Source organism: Schistocerca americana, chromosome 7, assembly GCF_021461395.2.
Source record: "Schistocerca americana isolate TAMUIC-IGC-003095 chromosome 7, iqSchAmer2.1, whole genome shotgun sequence".
Lineage (NCBI taxonomy): Eukaryota > Metazoa > Arthropoda > Insecta > Orthoptera > Acrididae > Schistocerca > Schistocerca americana.
The window spans coordinates 312,960,811-312,983,678 of NC_060125.1; the positions used below are offsets into that span (position 1 = coordinate 312,960,811).

Here is a 22,868-nt window from a genome sequence, read left to right on the forward strand (position 1 = left end):
ATTCATGTAGTCCACCAGAGACAGTGTCATCAAATGTGTTCTTTGTTTGGTTTCCTAAAATCACACAAGAGAGCAATACGAAAATTGGACATAGGATGGTAGTACGAATTGAACCCAAGCTAAAGGCTGAGCAGTCTTGTGTGCTATCTTCTGCACTATGAGAATAACTGACACTTCTTGTGGGCTGCTTGAATTTGCATGCAAAATGGCATGATTGACTAACATCAGTGCTAATTGACTCAGAAACGGTATAATGTATCAATATTTTTCTTTAACATTTATTTCTCAGCACAACCTACCCTGAAAACCTTTACAAGTTTTTCAGAGTGTTTCTGACCACCTTGTACACACATATAAAATTTTGGCTGTGCCCCATGTGAAATTTCACACTTTCCAAGAAGGGCACAGTTATCTATGGGGGGAAAAATGGTTAGTGGGAAAAAATGTACCCATGTCATAAACTTGACTTCTTTAGGAGGCAAAATATACAGTACCGCTGACGTACATGTTTAAAAACAGAAAAAATATATCTATCTTTTGGAACTATTACTTGATACATATAAAGGGTAGTGCAAATGGACACAGCCTCATTTGACTAATGGGACAACGATGCAGCTATACTGATACAATTTATCTTACTAAAATCAACTTAAAAAATTTAAACAACTTGCAGGATGAATTTCAGCTCTACATTGGATTGTGCACCAATTTGAAACTCCCTGGCAGATTAAAACTCTGTGTCAGACCAGGACTCGGACATATAGAGCAATTGCTTGCAAAAGGTGAATGTCCCAGGTGTGAGTCAGGGTCTGTCCCACAGTTTTAATCTGCCATGAAGTTTCGGTTCATTGCACACTTTGCTTCAGAGTGAAAACCCATTCTGGAAACAATACTCCAGGCTGTGGCTAAGTCATGTTTCCTCATTATCCTTTCTTTCAGGGTGCTAGTTCCACAATGTATGCAGGAGAACATCAGAGAAGTTTGGAAGGCTGTAGATAAGGTATTGGCAGAAGTAAAGCTGTGATGGCAGGTCATAGGTTGTGCTCAGATAATTCAGTTGGTAGAGCACTTGCAAATAAAAAGCAAAGGTCCCAGGTTTGAGTTCCCGCTTGGCACAGCGTTTTAATCTGTCATGAACTTTCAAACAACTTATTTGAAGGATGTAAACAATATACATTCCTTAAATTAATACATGGAGTTTAACGGAAAACAAAATTGAACAGTCATTCTACTCACACTTGATCAATGAATGGGTAGAGCCTTCATGTTGTTGTTGTGGTCTTCAGTCCTGAGACTGGTTTGATGCAGCTCTCCATGCTACTCTATCCTGTGCAAGCTTCTTCATCTCCCAGTACCTACTGCAACCTACATCCTCCTGAATCTGCTTAGTGTATTCATCTCTTGGTCTCCCTCTACGATTTTTACCCTCCACGATGCCCTCCAATACTAAATTGGTGATCCCTTGATGCCTCAGAACATGTCCTACCAACCGGTCCCTTCTTTTTGTCATGTTGTGCCACAAACTTCTCTTCTCCCCAATCCTATTCAATACCTCCTCATTAGTTACGTGATGTACCCATCTAATCGTCAGCATTCTTCTGTAGCACCACATTTCGAAAGCTTCTATTCTCTTCTTGTCCAAACTATTTACCGTCCATGTTTCACTTCCATACATGGCTACACAACATACAAATACTTTCAGAAATGACTTCCTGAGACTTAAATCTATACTCGATGTTAACAAATTTCTCTTCTTCAGAAACGCTTTCCGTGCCATTGCCAGTCTACATTTTGTATCCTCTCTACTTCGACCATCATCAGTTATTTTGCTCCCCAAATAGCAAAACTCCTTTACTACTTTAAGTGTCTCATTTCCTAATCTAATACCCTCAACATCACCCGACTTAATTCGACTACATTTTATTATCCTCGTTTTGCTTTTGTTGATGTTCATCTTATATCCTCCCTTCAAGACACCATCCATTCTGTTCAACTGCTCTTCCAAGTCCTTTGCTGTCTCTGACATAATTACAATGTCATCGGCGAACCTCAAAGTTTTTATTTCTTCTCCATGGATTTTAATACCTACTCCGAATTTTTCTTTTGTTTCCTTTACTGCTTGCTCAATATACAGATTGAATAACATCGGGGAGAGGCTACAACCCTGTCTTACTCCCTTCCCAACCACTGCTTCCCTTTCATGTCCCTCGACTCTTATAACTGCCATCTGGTTGCTGTACAAATTGTAAATAGCCTTTTGCTCCCTGTATTTTATCCCTGCCACCTTTAGAATTTGAAAGAGAGTATTCCAGTCAACATTGTCAAAAGCTTTCTCTAAGTCTACAAATGTTAGAAATGTAGGTTTGCCTTTCCTTAATCTTTCTTCTAAGATAAGTCGTAAGGTTAGTATTGCCTCACGTGTTCCAGTATTTCTACGGAGTCCAAACTGATCTTCCCCGAGGTCGGCTTCTACTAGTTTTTCCATTTGTCTGTAAAGAATTCGCGTTAGTATTTTGCAGCTGTGACTTATTAAACTGATAGTTCGGTAATTTTCACATCTGTCAACACCTGCTTTCTTTGGGATTGGAATTATTATATTCTTCTTGAAGTCTAAGGGAATTTCGGCTGTCTCATACATCTTGCTTACCAGATGGCAGAGTTTTGTCAGGACTGGCTCTCCCAAGGCCGTCAGTAGTTCCAATGGAATGTTGTCTACTCCCGGGGCCTTGTTTCGAGTTAGGTCTTTCAGTGCTCTGACAAACTCTTCACGCAGTATCGTATCTCCCATTTCATGTTCATCTACATCCTCTTCCATTTCCATAATATTGTCCTCAAGTACAACGCCCTTGTATAGACCCTCTATATACTCCTTCCACCTTTCTGCTTTCCCTTCTTCGCTTAGAACTGGGTTTCCGTCTGAGCTCTTGATGTTCATACAAGTGGTTCTCTTATCTCCAAAGGTCTCGTTGGAGAGCCTTCATATCTGACACATTTGCTGTGCAGACAGGCTACTGCCTGCAACACAGCAAACAACCATACAGTACTGTAGCACAGTTTGTCGAAGCTACAGCCGACTTACAATACTACTTCTGGAGATTGAACAAAATAAACCCAAGCATACTGTGTTCTTTTAAACTGAACCTCTAGTATCCACCATAGTACCATGGGACCTGGTGACCCACAACATTGTTCCCAGAGGCATTAGCATTGACGAAAACAGTGCTGCCATCGCACCACTACTTCGATTCTGTGAATCATGTGTCCCTGGAGTGTCAAGCCAGTATCCTGCCACTAGGCGGATATTTATATTGCCACTCAACTGCTCTGCAGCCAACTTCACGCCAGCTGTGCCAAGCAGCTTATCAATCAGAGTTCATATTGCTAAGCCTGTGGGATCATAGCCAGTCAATACCACATCAGGTGCAATCACTGCATGTGCAGAGATTGATACAAAGGTTCTGATGTTCTCTGACAGCAGCAGCAAAAGGGATCTGCACTGTCCAGCTGCTGGCTGCATGCATGTCACACTCGCTGAGCTGAGGAACCACTGGCACCAAGAATCACATGGAGAAGGGACCGGCCAACTGCAGCTCAAGCCAGTTCTTGCTGAGTTCTTGCCCAGTTGTCGAGTAGCTCCAGTTAGAAGAAGTCTTCATAGTGCAATCACAACTTTCTCTAGAAACGCAGTACATCAGAAATGGCCTTAAGACTTGCATTTATTTCTATACAGTGAACTTATGAAGTGTTTAACTTATCCCGGATTTGCCAATTACTTGTATATGGATTTTGACATGGATGCTCTGTACCAAAATTGAGTATAATACAATATTTCTCCAAGCAATTGTGTTCTCATATTCTTTTGATTTCTGCCTCATAACCTATCCACTGTCCTGATGGGACATCGTACTTTTGGCAGCAAGACTTATTTGGTCACTTCAGAGCCAACAAGGAGTCTCTCACTGCAGCATCCATGGGCTTCAACTGCCTTTGTTGGACTTTATCTTAACTGTCCTCAAGCTACTGTTTCACTGTATCTTGTCTCAATATCCTTGTGACTTTCAGCTTGAACCAAGTGGTATGGACTGACATCTCAAGGAACTATGTTATTTTATTCTGTTTATTAGACTTAATATAAGCACAGTTGTTCCTTGCTACCTAGACACATAAGTAATTGTGTGTTGTTCCCCTCTGTCATGAACACTAAACTACTTAGAGCCATATAGCAAGAAACCTGAGAATCTATTAACACTATCACGAACAGCAAATGTTTCACATGCCAAACATGAATGGTCATGGCATTCTGGCAGAAGATATTCTTAACATACAAAGAAATCTAATAATTGTAGCCACTCCAAGTGGGATTGTTTAATGCATGTGGGGTGCATGTCAGCTGTCATCAAGTAGCAGCCACCACTAATTGGCCAGGGATGTCAATTAAGTAAAGTGGTATCATTTGATTACCACATAATCTTACCTGTGCTCCTTTTACCTTGCCACTAAGAACACATTCATTTTTAGCAGTTTATCTTCTACAAATTGCCTTTCTGCGGCTTAGAAGCTGCTCGCTCTGAACACCAAACAGTGCAACCCATGTTTTATTCCTCTGTACGCTTACTGACTTCCTGCTCATCAAAATCTAATTCAGATTTAACAAGCTTGGAGTACAATAAGAGATAGTGGACAACAGTGTAGTTTCAGTGGTTACCTAGCCCACACACACAGACTGTTTTCTTAGAGTGTTAGAATAACAATATGCATCTGGTCCGACTGTCTGACAACTTTGTCATACATGGTGAACTTGGTTCTTAAATACTTTGCCAACAGCTTAATGTATTTTCCAGGTCAAATTCATCACTTTCATCTTAAAGTTCTATGTCATTCCCTTTCATGTTTGGCTACAGCTCATATCTTATTTAGCATATTAAACTGCTCAACAAAGAAGACATCTGTACTTGACTTGAGTTTTGCCATCCTTTATATAAACCAAAGCAAACTTTCAGATGTATAAAGCCTAAATGACAGTGTAATTACAACTGCCTGTCAATTTATCAAGTGCTGTAGAATCCTTCAATGAAAGAGAAGATTTTCAAGATCCTTTATGTTACAGGCCATAAGGGTGATGCTTTCCTTCTTGTCCTATTAATAAAACTTTCTCCAAGAAAACAGTCCTCATTATGTTTAATTACAATACTAATCTCCTAAATTGCCATCCAAACAAATGACATGAACATTCTTCAATCTGATGTGGGATACATCACATAACATAACATTTTGTTTATTATTTTCCTGATTATCACATACCTTGTTACTTGCAGGATGGCATTTTAGTTTTCTAGTTTAACATGTAATTAACATTTCCCTGTATTTTTCTGGTACCAGTATTCTCAAAATTTACCTTTCTATTTCCCGTTAGCAACACATAACTTGTTTGTTCTGTCACTGTTTATGGATAGAGTTGACTTTGTTTCACAGATATGTATAATCTTGACATGATTTATATCCTATATTAGAAAACACTGTTTTGTCTGTCTGGATGATCTGAAAATGGGTTCACGTAGCCCGGAATTAGTCATCAATTAAATGAAAAGTGGATCTTACAAATTTTGATCACGCCAAGACCAGTCATGTTGGTGGCTGATGCTCCCTCTTAAGAGATTGACACTATTGCTCATACAGAGTTGGATCACTGGACACGCCAACTGCCTTCACATTGAAAACCCTCAACAAAGCACGATGCAACTATTCAAAGATTGAGAAAAAAGGTCTTGCAATCGTATATGCGGTGACCAAATTCCACTAATACTTTTATGTATTCTACGTGGTGGCAGATCAAAAGCCTCTAATTTCATTGTTCAGCCCTTCACAACCTGTCCCTCCACAATGGCACAAAAGTTGCAGTTTTGGTCTTTGCTCCACGCAAACTATCGGTATGAAAGTGTGTACAGGCCAATGACTAAACACAGAAATGCAGAACCTTTTATTTCACATTAATGTCCAGGACACTGAAACAATTGCTGATTTTCCCATCGACTACTGATGTATTGCTCAGGCAGCGTATGCAGACCCCAATCTCAAGATTCTGCTGCAGTACCTCCAAACTGGTTGCCCATATTTAATACAGAAATTTTTTGATTGGTTAAAGCCCAGTGCCCGTCGACAATTTCTGCATACTGACTTTGCTGGTTCCTATTGGCTTATCATGGTAGGCACCTTTAGCTAGTTTCTGTTCATGGTGGCCATGCACTCCACCACAACAGTAAGCACTATCACAACTCTGACGTCAATTTTTTGCATCGGAGGTCTATCAGAAGTGCTGATTTTGGACAATGGACACCAGCCTACATTGGCAGAATTTCAGCAGTTTTGTGACACAAGAGGCATCAAACATGTGACGACTGCATGGTCTACCCTCAATCTAATGGTGAAGCGGACGCTTTGTTGGAACTTTCAAGCAAAAAATTAATGAGGTACGCACTTCCCATGTACAAGAGTAAGCTTTAGTCCTCCTCCTCTCATCCTACCATTCCCAGCCAAGCAATGGCATATCACCAATCTAGGTTTTGCATGGACACCAACACAGAACACTGCTTCAGCTGCTGCATCCTCCGCAGTGGTTGGCCCATCCACTGCAGTACTCTACGTTTAAAGTGAATGATTTGGTCTTCTTCAGAGTTTTTCGCAGACATAGGCACTGGGAATGTGATGTTACCACCAAAGTCTTGGGACCCTCTTTGTATTGGTGTACAGGATTGCCCCCAGGCTGCAGAAGTGTCATCACATTCAGCTTCATTTTGTGGGCTGCTTGATCATGCCACGGAGTTTTCATTCGCACATTCAGTGTTCAGCATCAGCTGTCTTCATCTCCCTCGGATCCTGTGCTTCCGGCATCAGATGGAGAAACTATGGATATTGATGCAGCACTGTTACTGTCACTGTAGCCTCATCTAGGAGATCTGGGCTGCTTTTATAATGCCACCTTCCAGTGGGCTGCTGAGGACCATCCGGGCGCTGTTGCACCTCCACCAATACAAGCAGATGCTCCATCCCTGGGTGTGGGTACGAAGCCTGTAGCTGTATTTTTTTCGACATTGTTTCCAGATATTCTCACGATGAATGTCAGGATGTGGGCAGGAGCTTGTCATTGGCTGAAGTTTTAGTTCCTGCCTCCTCAGTGGCACCTGCACCCATAACACCCATAACTCCCATCCCTCCCCCCGACCACGACCCCCATCCCCACTGACATTTCTGGGAGCACCAGATGGCAAGGAGTTTGGGGAGGGGGAAGGGGAGCAAGGTAATATCATGCACTATCAATGTCACACTGTGCAGTCCATGTCTAGAAGCTGGCAGTAGCCCATGTGATTGCACTGCCAATATGCTGCTGGAACCATGACACACCTTCCTCTGCTCACACAGCCAACGCCACCTGCATTATCAGCAGCATCTTGTTATTGTGTCTGATGAACCTGCCTATCTCAAGGACATATACTGGTTTGTATTCTGGACCTGCCATTACTCAACTTAAGTAAAAAGGAGTTAAACATGACAAGTGTGTCTCATTATTTTTGCTCTTTTTATTAGACCCCGTTAACTCCTTGGCATCCACGACTGGGCCAACCAAACACAAACAAGGTAGTTTAGTGAGTAAATGACAGACTTCAAATCAAAAGGTTTGGAGTTGGATTTCCAGTACGTTCTAGGAGTTTTCAATCACCTATTGCTCCTTTTACTTCTGCCAAAGATTTGTTGATGGGAAAAATGTCAATTTGCATCTTGTTATGTAGTCTACATTAAACAACAGATTCCCTTATAACTAGGAAACTTTGAGTAAAGTGGTGGAAACCTTTACCTCCAGAAGACACACAATGTGACCAGCACTACAACAATCATATTTGATTACTGTCATTACCACACATCTCCATTTTGAAATTAGGGACATTAGCAACATTACACAATTAATCACTTATCTAACAGCATTCACTTTGACCTTATTCGGCAGTTTACAGATTACAAAACTAAATAATTTTAATGTCTCCTCTCTTGTTTACTTCAAACATAATTATAAACAAAAATCTGATGAGTACCTCAAAAACAGTAGGATCAGAAAAGAATTCAGGAATACATTCATCAGGAGTCCATTCTTGCATCCTCTGAATGGATGAAGGGTATTCTGCTGGGACCCATTTTGGGCGGACATATTTACAGAGAATGGATTTTGGTATTCTCCGTGCCATGTACACGTAGTATGTTATTTCAGAGAGAACTTCTGAAACATGGTGTGGCACCTGAAAAAAATTAGTTTTATGTTAAAAGAAATAATGGTACTCACGAACATATTTGGAAGCATCTTACATGTGCATCAAATGTTGTCTGTCCAGTGAGAACTAACTAAACAGGTGGAAATTGCACACCCATAGTTGCATATAGGTTATGCAGCACAGTATCTGAAACTAACAGATTTATCCACCTGTTTAACTTTTTCCCTGACTATTATCTCTCAGACTATTTTATCAAAAAAATCTACACTGCTGACAGAAGAAGACATGCTGATGACTACGAGTAGCCACATGACAGAGCTAATAATAAGACAATAACCGGAAGAGTAGAGATCGAGGCAAGTTGTTTTGACTAAGTCAAAGGGATACACTCAATCAGATCACATTCAATTGGTAACACTGATTTTAAATGAAAAATGAAGGTTACAGTTTTTGTTCAGCACATAGCTTTAGCATTGCATTGTTTTCCTCTTCCTGTTCTGTATGAGTCTCAAAAACAGATAGTCCTATTTAACACTTTGTTTCATGTTCCTCTTGCTGCTTTTACTGTACACACTGTGCAATATGCCACACAGCACACACACACACACACACACACACACACACACACACACACACACACACACACACACTCCTAAGAAACATGCAAATAACTAATTAACTACATGTAAAATAACAAGAAGGCAACGACTCATCTATAGCAGACTATGTATGCATAGTAGAAATACTAAACATAAAACAGCATTCACAGAATCTTTTGAGCTCTTCCTCTTTTTCGAGTACAAGTACACACACCACACAGACACCCAAACACACACTCCTGAGACTTACTTACTAAATATTCCAAGCTATGGACAAAGGATATCATGAGATATGCTGGTGATACCCTATAATCTTCTCTCCATGGAAACAAAGGATTTTTATTATTGCTGTTTTAAAGCACTGGATACTTCATATTGAGAATATGTAAATGTTGTGACATACAATGTATTTCAGAAGAAGTGTTCTTCTCTGTAATGCACAAAATAATAAGCAAACAGAATATTTATTTAGATAGGTACAGGGGTTAGACAAAAATATATAAACACTGCAAGAGATGCCTGCTTTAACATAAATGCAGATGCTAGCCAAACCTGAATGTTGTGCTGTTGCATCTAACCACAAACAGTACCTGTGTGTTACCTTCAACATGTGGCAAGCATCAGTTGTGGTCAGAACAGTGTTCTGTATAGCTGTGAGTGCATTATGTCATAGCTAAATGAATTCGAATGTGGGCAAATTATTAGTGCTTGTATGATGAGTGTTTCTGTGGCCAAGGTAGCCAAAGTGTTTGGTGTTGCAAGATGCACTGTATCTACAATTTATACTGCATTCAGGAAAAGAAGACAAATGTCGTCTGCAAAGTCACATAATGCGTGAAGGTGTTGAGTAATTGTGAAAGTCATTGAAGATAACTGCGATGAAAAATAAAGAGGACGACAGCAGCAAAAGTCTCTGCAGAACTCAATGCTGCATTCTTGAACACCATTAGCAGCAAAAGGACATGAAAGGAGCTCCATAAACAGCGAATTTCATAGCAAGTTGGAATTCCAAAACCACTCGTTAATGACGCAACTGATCATAAAAGGAAAACATGGTGCCAAAGCCATATAATCTGGACTATATAGCAATGGAAAAATATCATTTGGTGAGGTGAACTTTGTTTCACACTGTTTCTATCTTGTGGCTGAGTTTATGTCATGAAAGGGAAACATGATGGGAGTTCAGTGATGACTTGGGCAGTGATATTGGATGGGCCACACAGTTACTGTGCGAGATTGCATTACTGACAAGAATTCTGTGATCATTTTGGCTGATGGGAACCATCCCATGGTATAATGTTTGTTCCTCAATGGTGGTGATGCTTTCCAAGATGACAGAGTTCTTGTTCACATAGTTCACGTTGTCCACGACTGGTTTTTTGAGCACAAAGATGAACAGTTGCATCTCCCCCTGGCCTCCACAGCCACCATATCTCAATATTATTGAGACTTGGTGGTCTACTTTGCACAGAAGGGTGTGTGGTCACTATCCACCTCCATCACTGTTACCGTAACTTGCCACTATTTTTTAGAAAATTCATATAAAGTTTGCTTGAAAACCATACAGGACCTGACTTTATCCTTTGCAAGATGACTAGAAGCTGTTTTGAATGCTAATAGTTTTGTTGTATGGCTTTAGGCATGGTAATGTGTTATGTTTTTCGGTGCTTCCATATTTTTCTCCACTACTTGTAAATGTAAGAAATGTTAGTTTTTCTGTGAAGTTATGAACATAGTTTCCTTATATAAGAGCACATAAGTATAGCACATGAACATTTCACTCTATCACACTATATCACATCCCTGTGTCCAACGAATCCACATGCCCAGGTCATAGGCATTGAATACAGCATGTCACACAGAACAAAAGTGGGACCTTTCCACCAGGTGGGTGTCATGTCGCCACCAGTCGCAGGTCATCAGCATTGGGAGGCCACAGCAGCACTGATCGCTAAAGTATAGGTATATACTGGAATAAGAATAAAGTTATGTAAAAGTAACTGCAGTCTGCCTATCACTCTGCCAGATCACATGCTCGTCATGACAACTCCACACTCAGGCACTGCTCCTCTGGGACTTGATCTCATAAAATGGTGTCAGAAGTGGGTTCCTCAGTGCTCTTCTACCCACTACTATCCCTTACAAGAGCAGAAAATCTACAATCTTGCATGGGGTGTAGCACTTTGTGGATTGAATTAGGAAAGTTAATGCTAACATGTATGAGCTCAGTGAGAATGATCGCTAAAGCTCATGTGTGACATTCGTACGTGGAACTAGCACAAGGGACATCATCCTTCCTTTCAAGCACTTCTCTCTGGTGATGTAGTGGAGTGAAATCCAGCACTGAAGGTAGGACTGTCGCAGATACTGGCTTTTCTTGGAATGCATCCGAATGGCTATTATGGCACATTTTTAATAACTGAAGTAACCAGGTAATCAATCATGATGGACACACTGCAAGGTGTGGATTTGCAGTCTGTTACACTGCAATTAGGCTCAGAAATTCAGCAATTAAAAATAAACTAAAAAATGGAGCAAGTTTAAGATCCCGGAGTGACTCTGACAAAGTAACTGGGGCAAAACTGCAAATCCAAGATGACACACTCGATTTCGTTACATGTGACATCATATGCAGTCATGCAGCTACCTATGATGAATTCAAATTGTGCTATTGTACAAGAGGAAAAACACAACAAGGTTTCACAGGGAGAAATCCCACAGCATGCATATTTTGAATGGAGAATCAACTGAGCACTTTATGGACTGAATTAGGAAAGTTAATGCTAACATGTATGAGCTCAGTGAGAGTGATTCATACAATGAGGCAAAACTGTTTGAAGCTCATAATGAACATTAGATATAGTTCTGAATGGGTGACAGGGTGAAGTCAGCCGATAATTCAGATTAGCACATTGTGAGACATTTGAAGAAGCAGTAGAAATGGCAGTTTGATTTGTTGAAGAGCTATAAAGACCTCAAATTGATTGCAAATCAGATTGTCATGTATTAGAAGCTTACTCAGGAACCAGCTGTCAAGAGAGCTGGCAGCAAAGCACAGCTTCTTGTAGGAAAAAGATTTTATGTTTCGCATATGGAGTGGAATGTCACATAGTGCGAAACTGTCAGAAGGAGAACACAAGGTTGAAGGTGGAAAACTTTGTGAGGGGTACATTAATTGACTGACTGGACGCATGGGTCACCATTTCTTCCACCCGCAAGTAGCAGTAGTTACTGCGAGCTCTACTGATGATCATTCTAAATGTCTGCTCATTAAAGCAATTTACCATGGACAAAATGTTTGTTTCCTAGTTGATACAGGAGCTTAAATTTCTTTGATGTGAAGCAATATAGTTAAGAAAGAAAGTTGGGTGGAGCCAATAAGTACAATAAAAAGAGTTTAATGGCAACGAGGTGCGCAGTTATGGAGAAGTTTTGATTAACTTCATGATAGCCTAGCTGAATATGTGGTTGAATCGCAAGTGATAAGGAGCAGAAACACTACAAAGTGTATATTGGGGTTAGATTTTATGGCAGCTAACTATGCTCAGATCAGAAAGAGAAATCCAATTGAGTCATAATGATTATGTCTGCAACAGGAAATCTAAACATCACACTCAAAGAATGCTGTGCTGCTGAAGTAGTGCACAAACCAAGTAGCGATGCTGTTTCGCTGATCAACGTTTATTTGACTGAACGTGAGTGAATCCTCCTGGGAATAGGAAAAAATTCTGTATATTGACGGGAGATGCCAAAGTGCAAGGAAAAAAATATCTTGCTGTTGACAGAACCATCAGTAAATGGTGACTTGCTAGCCCAGAGGCATTGCTATGTACCATGAACTGCCAGTGTCATTAATGAAGAACCAAATAGGAAATTACCAGCTCCAGTACGTGTTGCTAATCTGAGTAACACAGAAGCAGAGCTACCGCGAGGAACCATTGTGGCAACAGTGTTGAACCTAGATACACAAGATGTGATAGAAGTACCTACCGAGGAGAAACATGTGCAGGTAGTAAATTATTGTCCACTTAATGACAAAGTAATCCATGATGTAAATACCTCCAAGAGCCCTACCGTAAATCAGGAATAGACAAACTCAAATGTGATATATGCCCAAAATTCTACATTGGACAGACAGGCAGAAGTTTTGAAATTAGATACAAAGAACATATTGATGCTCTAAGACTTGGTAACTTGAACAAATCAGCATTTGCAGCCCATATTGCTGAAGAAAACCATTCAGTGGGAAACATTGAGGACAGCTTAAAAATTTTGCATCTAACAAAAAAAGGAGCCACTATGAATATATCAGAAGAATTAGAAATACACACACACAAAAACAGCACCCCAGACTATATCCTTAACGAACAAACAGAGTTAGCTAACACCCCTTTCCTGAAAAATTTCTAAAAATTACTTTCCAGCCTCCAAAGCAAATAATATTAATACACCTATCTGCAGATCAAGTAGCAAATTTATATTTTACTATAATTCTCATGATGCCAAATGTAATAAAATAATACACTATTTTACCTACACAGTTCTAAATATATATAAAAAACTTTATAATTAATTTAGCAATATCAGCTCAAAAATTCAGTGTGTCTGTACTAATGTAAAAGGCATTACAGTTTTGTAAATGAATATATGATCCTTTCCAAACATAGGACATCATCGTCAAATGTTACGATATATCATAGCATCTGCGATACTCATATGTTTGTAAGCTCTTTGTATGTATCAAAACATGTGGTGTGTGGTTGAAATGATCTCAGCGACAAATCTAAAGTGTACAGTGAGAACTATTTACGTGTGCAACAATGAGGATGCAGTGGGAATGCATTTACATCGGTTGGATGAATGTTATGAAAACAAACACTCGAAACCAACGTTTCACGTAAGTCACATGCAACGAAAATCTGTAACGCAACCATCTGTGTGTGGCGTGTTTATAATTATGTTTTATTTATATTTTAGGACAATTAATATATAAAAACACACCAAATGTCATACAGAAAGCGTGTAAACCATCTGATGATGAATCACAACAATTTGAAACCGGTAACGGTTTCCTTTGAATAAAGGAACCTAAAGTAAATTTGTGGCTGGTTGCTGTCCTGACACCATCAACATTTGTCTTCAAACAACAGCCACCGTCTCCATCATGTCGTCATATGACAAAATTGCATGAAGAAATCAACTGATGAAGCACTCTAAACAATCATTCAAGAGCTGCTTACTAAATTAAATAATTTCACCGGTGCTACTGAGCTACTCTGATATTTTTCAAGAATAGGATAATCTCCCTGCCATCCCCCTGGTTCAACGCAGGATACATACAGGAAGAGCAGTACCCATTGCTCGATGACTGTACAGAATTCCATATAGTCAACAAGCCTTGGTCGAAGAGATGATTAAGGAACAGCTGTAAGTAGGGTTCATTGAACCTAGAGAACTATCAGATCCACACTGTTTATCCATAGTAACTGTAAGGAAGAAATCGCCTACAGGAGAACAGAAGTATAGGTTTTGTGTTGATTGCAGGAAGCTGAATGCTGTAATGTTATCAGATACTCATCAATTGCCAAATGCTGTACACTCATTGGATTATCACGGTTCATGCAAAATCTTCTCCGTCCATGACCTAACCTGTGGTTACAATAAGCTGATTCTGCATTCAGACAACAGGGCTACAGCATCATTTATTAAGCCTACAGGTGTGTACAAGTGTCGTCTTCATTTTGGTTTTCAGAACGCACCAGCAACATTCCAGTGTGATGGAATCTGTGCTCAGAGGATTAATATCCACTCAATGTTTAGTTTACTTTGATGATGTTATCATTTTCAGTCAAGGCATGCAACAATGTACCAAAAGACAAAGAGGTATATTGAGAGACTGTACATTGTAAATCTTTCCCTACCCATGTCAAAATGTCATTTCACTGTACCTGAAGAAAATATTTAGAACACAAGATGACTTAAAACTGGTAGAAGATGTGAAGAACTACCTAGAACTGATGAAAGTGAAGGACGTGCAGGCATTCCTAAGCACTGAATTTCTAGCGATGATACATTCAGGGATACGCTGACACAGCACAACGAATGACTCAACTACCGAAAAAAGGAGCAGCTTTTAGTTGGAATTCTGAATGTTCACATGTGATGGAAACACTGAAAAGAGTTTTGACAATAGCTACCACCATATTGGCCCCTCCAGACTTCCCAAAACCCTTCATCCTAGCTACTGACACTAATAATTTTGCTGTTCGGGCAGTTTTCTCACAGAAAATCAATGGACAAGAGCACCCAAATTTGATCACTTCCCCTCTTCTTAACAGAGCCGGAATCAATTACTTGAAAACTGAAAAGAAATTACATGCACTTGACTATGGCATACAATACAATGGATGTTTATTAGTTGTCCGAGAACCTGCTGTTGTGACTGATCACACCACATTGAAGTGGCTGCTCAACCTGAACAATCCAAGCAGTAGAATAACCTCATGGGCCATATGTTTAACTGAGTACCAATTTGAAGTAGTTCATCAGCCTGGGAAACTGCACAGTAATATGGATGGATTAAGTAGGAAAGTCAGTCAGAATATGTTTCACAACTGGGAGGGAAGAGGAATTCATAAACGTGCAAAATGCTGACATGCAGTGTCAATTCTGGAAACAAGATCCTACATTCAGGGTTGGTGATGGGATGCTGTACAAGAGCACTGCTAAAGGAAACTGTATCATCATATCTCTCAAGTCCTACAAGAACAAGTGTTAAAAGAATGTCTTGATAGTCCATAGTCCACTGGCAGGATGCAATGAGAAAAGAGCAACTAACCCACAAACAGCACAAATCTATTGGTGGCAGAACCGGGGAGCCAATGATTAAAGTTACATTTCAAATTGAGATTCATGCAATAAGTGGAACTATGTGGGCAAAACCAATACACCTCTGCAAAAACTCCAAGAAACCAGAGCAGTGTTTGAACAAAAAGGTCTCAATATTTTAGGTCCCCTACCAAAAATGAAAGATGGAAATTATTAATTGTATCTAACCTACTATGGATCACTTCTTGAGATATATATTAGTACCACCAATTCCAGACAAAGTGGTGAGACTGTGGCGTGTGTGTTTGTTAAAGGCTGAATTTTTGAAATATGGCTCACTTTCTATAATTAGTGACCACAGTTCCAATTTTACTTCCAACAGAACTGATAGATAAGCGACTCCTTTTACAGACGTCAGTTCAATATGTCATTCTCTGACATTTGACCCTTAAGTCGGCAAGACTCAATGGAGCACCTCTGAATATATCCCTTCCAGCTCTGACCAAAACATCAGCATTCACGGACCATGGGCACAACCTGGAAGATTCAATAGCAACTAAGACAAGCAGTCATGAAAGCCTTCATTTTATGAACACATATGTATGATTTGCTGTATGTGTGTGTGATATTATTTGAAACAGCAAGTTGAATACACTGAATGAATCACCCAGAACTTGCACCGCAACTATTGGGGAAATTGAAAGTGCTACTGATATACATTTTTTACAGAATGGATTGATATTCAGGGACTCATATTGTTAGCTAATAAACAGGTTTCTGGAACATTCATAATTTTGCGTCAATGGTGTGTTGGAGCGCAATGCACTTCACCTTCCTGCACACACCTGTCTTTAATGTGTAACTGCCACAAGTTTTACTGTTGTAAGTCTGTTACTTATTGTTCAATGCTGTACTGGATAGAATGTTGTGTCCCACAGCTCGTGAATTTTGAGATGACAGAGTTAGAGGAGCAACTTGTCTGCATTCAATTTTGCATGAAACTCAAGAAAACCTTTACAGAGACACACCAAATGATGCAGGAAGCCTACTGTGAGGAGAGCTTAAGCTGTACTTAGTCTTACAAATGGTTCACATTGTTTAAAAATGGCCAGACAGAAGTCAAATATGACCCTCATTCAGGATGACTACCGATAACCTCATGTCAGAAATGTCAATGAAACTGTGCACGCCAATCTAAGACTGACTGTCTGAGGGATAGAAAAAGAATGTAACATTTCAGTTGAATCATGCTATGAAATCCTGACACAGTATCTTGGAATTCATCATGTTGCCACCAAGTTTGTCCCACAGTTCATGAGGCAAGACCAGAAAGATCTTCGTCTCGCAATCTGTGAATAGCTTTTCGATCGTGCAAATGTTCCTGAAGAGAATCACAGCTGGTGATGAGACGTGGATCTACAGTCATGATGTTGAGACTGAGGTTCAATCTTCACAATAGGTTGGAAAAGGTTCTCCAGGACAAACAAAACTTGTCAGGAGAGGTCAAACATCAAAGCCATGTTGATAGTTTTCTTTGACTCTGAAGGATTAGTTCATCATGAATTCATGCCACTGGGAAAAGATGTCAATCGATGTTACTATCAGGACATGATGTGACACCTGCAAGAAAATGTGAGAAGGAATGTGGCGAGACAATATCACGATAACACACTTGCACATTCATCCCTGCTGGTGCATGACTGCTGCACAAGAAAGCAAATCTCTGTGCTGCTTCATACTCCACACTCTCTAGACTGTTCCCTTTCTTTATTTCCAGAGTTGAAAATTCTGCTGAAAGGACGAAGATTTATAATGACATACAAGATAAAAGAAAATTCACACACATCGCTTTGTGTGATCCAGCAAGAGGCATACAAAGACTGCTTCCGGAAGTGGAAATGGCATTGGGAGCAGTGAATCAATTGAAGAGGGTAGTATTTCGAAGGAAACCATGTACAAAAAGTAAAAGGTAAGCGTAGAAAAGCTTTGGGGAGAAAATTCCAAAATTGTTTGAACAGATCTCAGAGAACATGTCTTTTTTTGTGCAAACATACATTTTTAAATGTAACAATGCTTATTGAATTTAACAAGCTAAAAGTAGGGTAAATTAGAATGTCAGTGTTGTTTGTAGCAGGATTCGTGTGAGAGTCTTTTACAAGATTCAAGTTTTCACATCAACATTTGTTTGCACCATTCAACCTGCATAGTTACTAGGCACGATGTTGTTATGTTTGTTTACAGTGTGATTGTGTGTTCCTTGAGAGTATTGCAACTTGTTAGTCAGTGTGTGACAGTCCAAGCAATACATTGTGAGTGGACAATGGGATTTACCAATGCAGGAAAAGCTGACATGCTCATGGTGTATGGAGAGTGTAGGAAGGATGCAGTTCATTATTACTCAGTGTGTGCGGCACTATATCCCACTAGATGTCAACCATCTTAGCAATTGATTTTCAAAATCTTCAACCAGTTACTTGAAAATGGTAATGTTACACCAAGACAATGCAACAGAAGAGAGGGAAAATTAATGTTCTTATTGCTGTTGCAGTTATCTGCACATTAACTAACATGCAACCACATGACAGAGCACCATTGAGTGACATAGGTTCCATCCGTATGACAGCTCTCTCCATCAAGAGCTGCATAGAAATGATTATGAGAATTGTGTAAACTTCTGTACTTTGGCATTAAGAAAGCTTACTCCAGTTACATCAAGTATTTTGTTTAGTGATAAAGCCACATTTATTAATCATGGCTAGGTAAACCACCGAAACATATACTACTGATCTGTTGACAATCCCCTTGGCTTTGTCAGGTGGAACATCAGTATCCATGGAGTGTAAACATGTGGTGTGGGATAATGAGCCTATTTTTCAAAGACACAACACTGAATGCACACAAGTACCACAGCCTCCCAATATACCATCTTCCATAGGTGCTAGGAGACATTCCTTGGGAGACTAGGAGGAAGCTGTGATACCAACATGGTGGCTATCCAGCCCATAGTGCATGAAGTTCTACACTTCATGAAGTGTTTCCAAATCATAAATCATTGGATTGGATGCAGAAGACCTGTACCTCAGTTGGCCAATCACCCAGAATTGACACCTGTAGACTTTTCTATGAGAGGAAAGCTGAAAGACACTGTCTACATGGACATATCAACTACACCTGATTATAAGCATCAACATATTACAGCTGCCTGTCTGGACATCTTCACTAAAATGCTAGCATGTGTGCAGCAGTTATGCCATACTAGACTGGAAGTGTGTATTGCCACTGCCAGTGGTAATTTTGAACACAACCTATGATGGTCAGTTGTCTCGTTGCTGGTGAAAATCCATGCAACTACTTTATACACTTGTGTTGTTCTTTAGTTTGTTCTACCACAGGCACTGTACCAGTGTCAGGGTGGGAACTTCTCAAAATCTGATACCTCTTTAAATGAAGCGCACTAGAATCCTGCAACAAGTACCACTGAAATATTAATATATCCTACTTTTAATTTGAATATAATAGAGGGAAACATTCCACGTGGGAAAAATATATCTAAAAACAAAGATGATGTGACTTACCAAACTAAAGCGCTGGCACGTCGATAGACACACAAACAAACACACAAAATTCTAGCTTTCGCAACCAACGGTTGCTTCGTCAGGAAAGAGGGAAGGAGAGGGAAAGACGAAAGGATTTGGGTTTTAAGGGAGAGGGTAAGAAGTCATTCCAATCCCGGGAGCGGAAAGACTTACCTTAGGGGGAAAAAAGGACGGGTATACACTCGCGCACACACACACACACACACATATCCATCCACACATACACAGACACAAGCAGACATATACAGAGGCAAAGAGTTTGGGCAGAGATGTCAGTCGAGGCGGAAGTGCAAAGGCAAAGATGTTGTTGAATGACAGGTGAGGTATGAGTGGCGGCAACTTGAAATAGCGGAGATTGAGGCCTGGTGGATAACGGGAAGAGAGGATATATTGAAGAGCAAGTTCCCATCTCCGGAGTTCGGATAGGTTGGTGTTGGTGGGAAGCATCCAGATAACCCGGACAGTGTAACACTGTGCCAAGATGTGCTGGCCGTGCACCAAGGCATGTTTAGCCACAGGGTGATCCTCATTACCAACAAACACTGTCTGCCTGTGTCCATTCATGCGAATGGACAGTTTGTTGCTGGTCATTCCCACATAGAATGTGTCACAGTGTAGGCAGGTCAGTTGGTAAATCACATGGATCCTTTCACGCGTGGCTCTGCCTTTGATCGTGTACACCTTCCGGGTTACAGGACTGGAGTAGGTGGTGATGTGAGGGTGCATGGGACAGGTTTTACACCGGGGGTGGTTACAAGGATAGGAGCCAGAGGGTAGGGAAGGTGGTTTGGGGATTTCATAGGGATGAACTAAGAGGTTACGAAGGTTAGGTGGACGGCGGAAAGACACTCTTGGTGGAGTGGGGAGGATTTCATGAAGGATGGATCTCATTTCAGGGCAGGATTTGAGGAAGTCGTATCCCTGCTGGACAGCCACATTCAGAGTCTGATCCAGTCCCGGAAAGTATCCTGTCACAAGTGGGGCACTTTTGTGTTTCTTCTGTGGGAGGTTCTGGGTTTGAGAGGATGAGGAAGTGGCTCTGGTTATTTGCTTCTGTGCCAGGTCGGGAGAGTAGTTGCAGTATGCGAAAGCTGTTGTCAGGTTGTTGGTGTAATGGTTTATTCACAGCAATAAACACTGTTTGCACTCAACCAAGAAGTTTTTCTTTGCATTCCACATGAGAATGTCCACATTATGAGGAAGGACATTATATATGTTTATGCAGAGGTCATTTTACAGATATCTGCCACAACAAAGTGTGTATCAGACATCATCCCCAGCCAATTTAAATTAACAACAAGCAGTGATCAGATGCTGGCACTATGGAAAAATTTTGTTACATGCAGCAGTGCAAGACATCCTGTTGACTTTCCTTTAAGGCAGTGGCATACTGGTTTAAGTCATTAACCAGTATGTTGTATCCGTCTAGTAGTAACAAGTATTTTGTATCCTTCTAGTAGTAGATTCCTCCACACACACACCAGGCAGGTTGTGTGGGTACCAGCCCCACCAAGAGGAAGCATGTAAATGACTCATCAAAACACAGGTCATTCCTTGTATGACCTAGGTTGTTTACCACAGAGTTACATGTCGCCTCCACAGCATTTGGGGGCACCAGTCTCACTTGCACACAGCTTGCTTGTCACAGCGGAAAGCGCTGTCAGCAGGGCAGTATTTTGCTATGCCAGGTCATGTGCCCTTGCAGAGCTGTATGGATATCCATCCATTCCTGATTAGGCTGCCGCCAGACTATGCACAGTGGGTTATGCCCTACATCTCAAGTCAGCAGAACCAACAGTTGTCTGGCTTTATCAACAGTTCAGTTCCAGCATTACCTGTTGTCAGTGCCAGCAACTTTTTCTCAGTGCTCCACACAGACAGACACAGCCCAGTTTCATCCTGGTCTACACCAGCAGCACGTCAGCCAATATATGCCAACAGCAGAGACCCAGTAGCAACCCAGGTTTCCATACTGCCACCTAGCATGACTCTATGGTTCCTTTTCGTGACATATCTCAGACATCATAATGGGAGAGACCTTTCTGTCATATGTAGTTATGTGGGTACTCATACAACGATACTAAGTTTCATGTTGTTACAATAGTTATTCATTTAAAAGTGTCTTTACCATACCTCAGTACTTCAATGGGAATAAGGTAAAAGATTTTTTTTCAGTGTTGTTCTATACCCACCATTCTCCATTGCGAGGCATTTGTCTCTCTTGTGTGGGACACATGCATACGTCATTGGCAACAAGTCTGTGTCCATGTGTGTTTGGTTTAAGTACGTTGTTGTTGTTGTTATCATCTTCTCTCCTCTTATCTGCCATGCTTCAATGGAAAAAAGATAAAGATGCATTTTGACATTGTTGTCTCTCACAGGTTCTACATCTACATCCACCTTATGGCGTGTGGCAGAGGGGGTTTTGTGTTTCAGTGTTCTTTCAGTTTGGTTTTGGAGCTTTCAGTGTACTGGTTTGTTTGCTGGAGCAGGTTTTGTTTTCAAATTGCTGATCATGTGCTAGTTAGTTTTGCTGGGGCAGTATTTTCCTACTTGTTTTATTCCGGCAGTCAGAGGGCAGCATTCATGATTCTTACACCTGGGTAGAGTCTTAAGTTTTTGTGGTGAGTTTCTAAATAGTTGTCTTTCTGCATAGTTCAAGCAGTTTGTTAAAGTGTGTACCAGTGTGACTCCTCATTCACACTGCTGGTCTAAGTTGTTTTCAGTGTTGCAAGTTCTAGTTTCCCATTTGCTGGCAGTGTTCTCATGCACAATTTGTGTGTTAAAAAGTACCATTATGCCTGTCTCATTGTCACAGCAACTACTGTATCAAGTCATTCGCTTGCAGGAGGAGCAAATTCAGAACTTTTAGCTGAACATAATTCAACTCACTCAGGTTTTGGCTACTACAGCTGTGGCTCAACACCCCGCTTCTGCATCGACACCACTTTTTCATGTGTTCAATGGTCAGAAAGTGGACTGGGACCTGTACTGTCAACAGTTGGAGTTGCATTCTACAGCCTATGGCACCAAAGGTACTCAATGCAGTGCTCTTTCTTGCCAGTGTGGGTGCAGAAATTTTTCATTTGTGATGTCAGTTTTTCCCCGGCTTGCACCTAGAAAACTTTTTTGTTGTACATTTTCGTTGTCAGTCACCTCTGGCCAAGCAAAGTGCGTGCCATGCCCTCAGTTAATGTCAGAGAAACTTTTTCACAATGTTCAAGTGAGCTTCTTCACAAATAGAGACCAGAGAGAGCATCCCAGCTTTTCTTGTGTGGTAAGATGGGTCACTTTCAGTCAGTTTATTTACAATGTTGTTGTCATGCCATGTGGTGCTCCGTGCCTTGTTCTCAGAGTTCTATGGCTGCAATACTGCTACTCTTGATTCAGCCCTTGCATGTGATGCCATCAGACACTATCTCTCTCGTCAATTCTGTCGGCACTGGCCCTGTTACAGCCAGTCCTCCTCTAAGCATCATTCCTGTCAGCACAGTCCCAGTCACGGGCTGCCCGAATGCCATAACAAAACATGTCTGCAATGACCCCAGCTCCGTTGTCAGTCTACACATTGGTGGCCCTGTCCTGCC

General features: G+C 40.7%; 1 protein-coding gene across 1 annotated transcript in view; it reads right to left on the reverse strand.

The window, feature by feature from the left end:
* Positions 1-22,868, reverse strand: part of LOC124622065 (WD repeat-containing protein 81) — a 295,856-nt gene that overhangs the window by 237,135 nt on the left and 35,853 nt on the right. Inside the window, exon 6 of the mRNA XM_047147637.1 lies at positions 8,085-8,285. Within this exon, the coding sequence (XP_047003593.1) occupies positions 8,085-8,285 (201 nt within the window). The remainder of the gene's footprint in view (positions 1-8,084; positions 8,286-22,868) is intronic.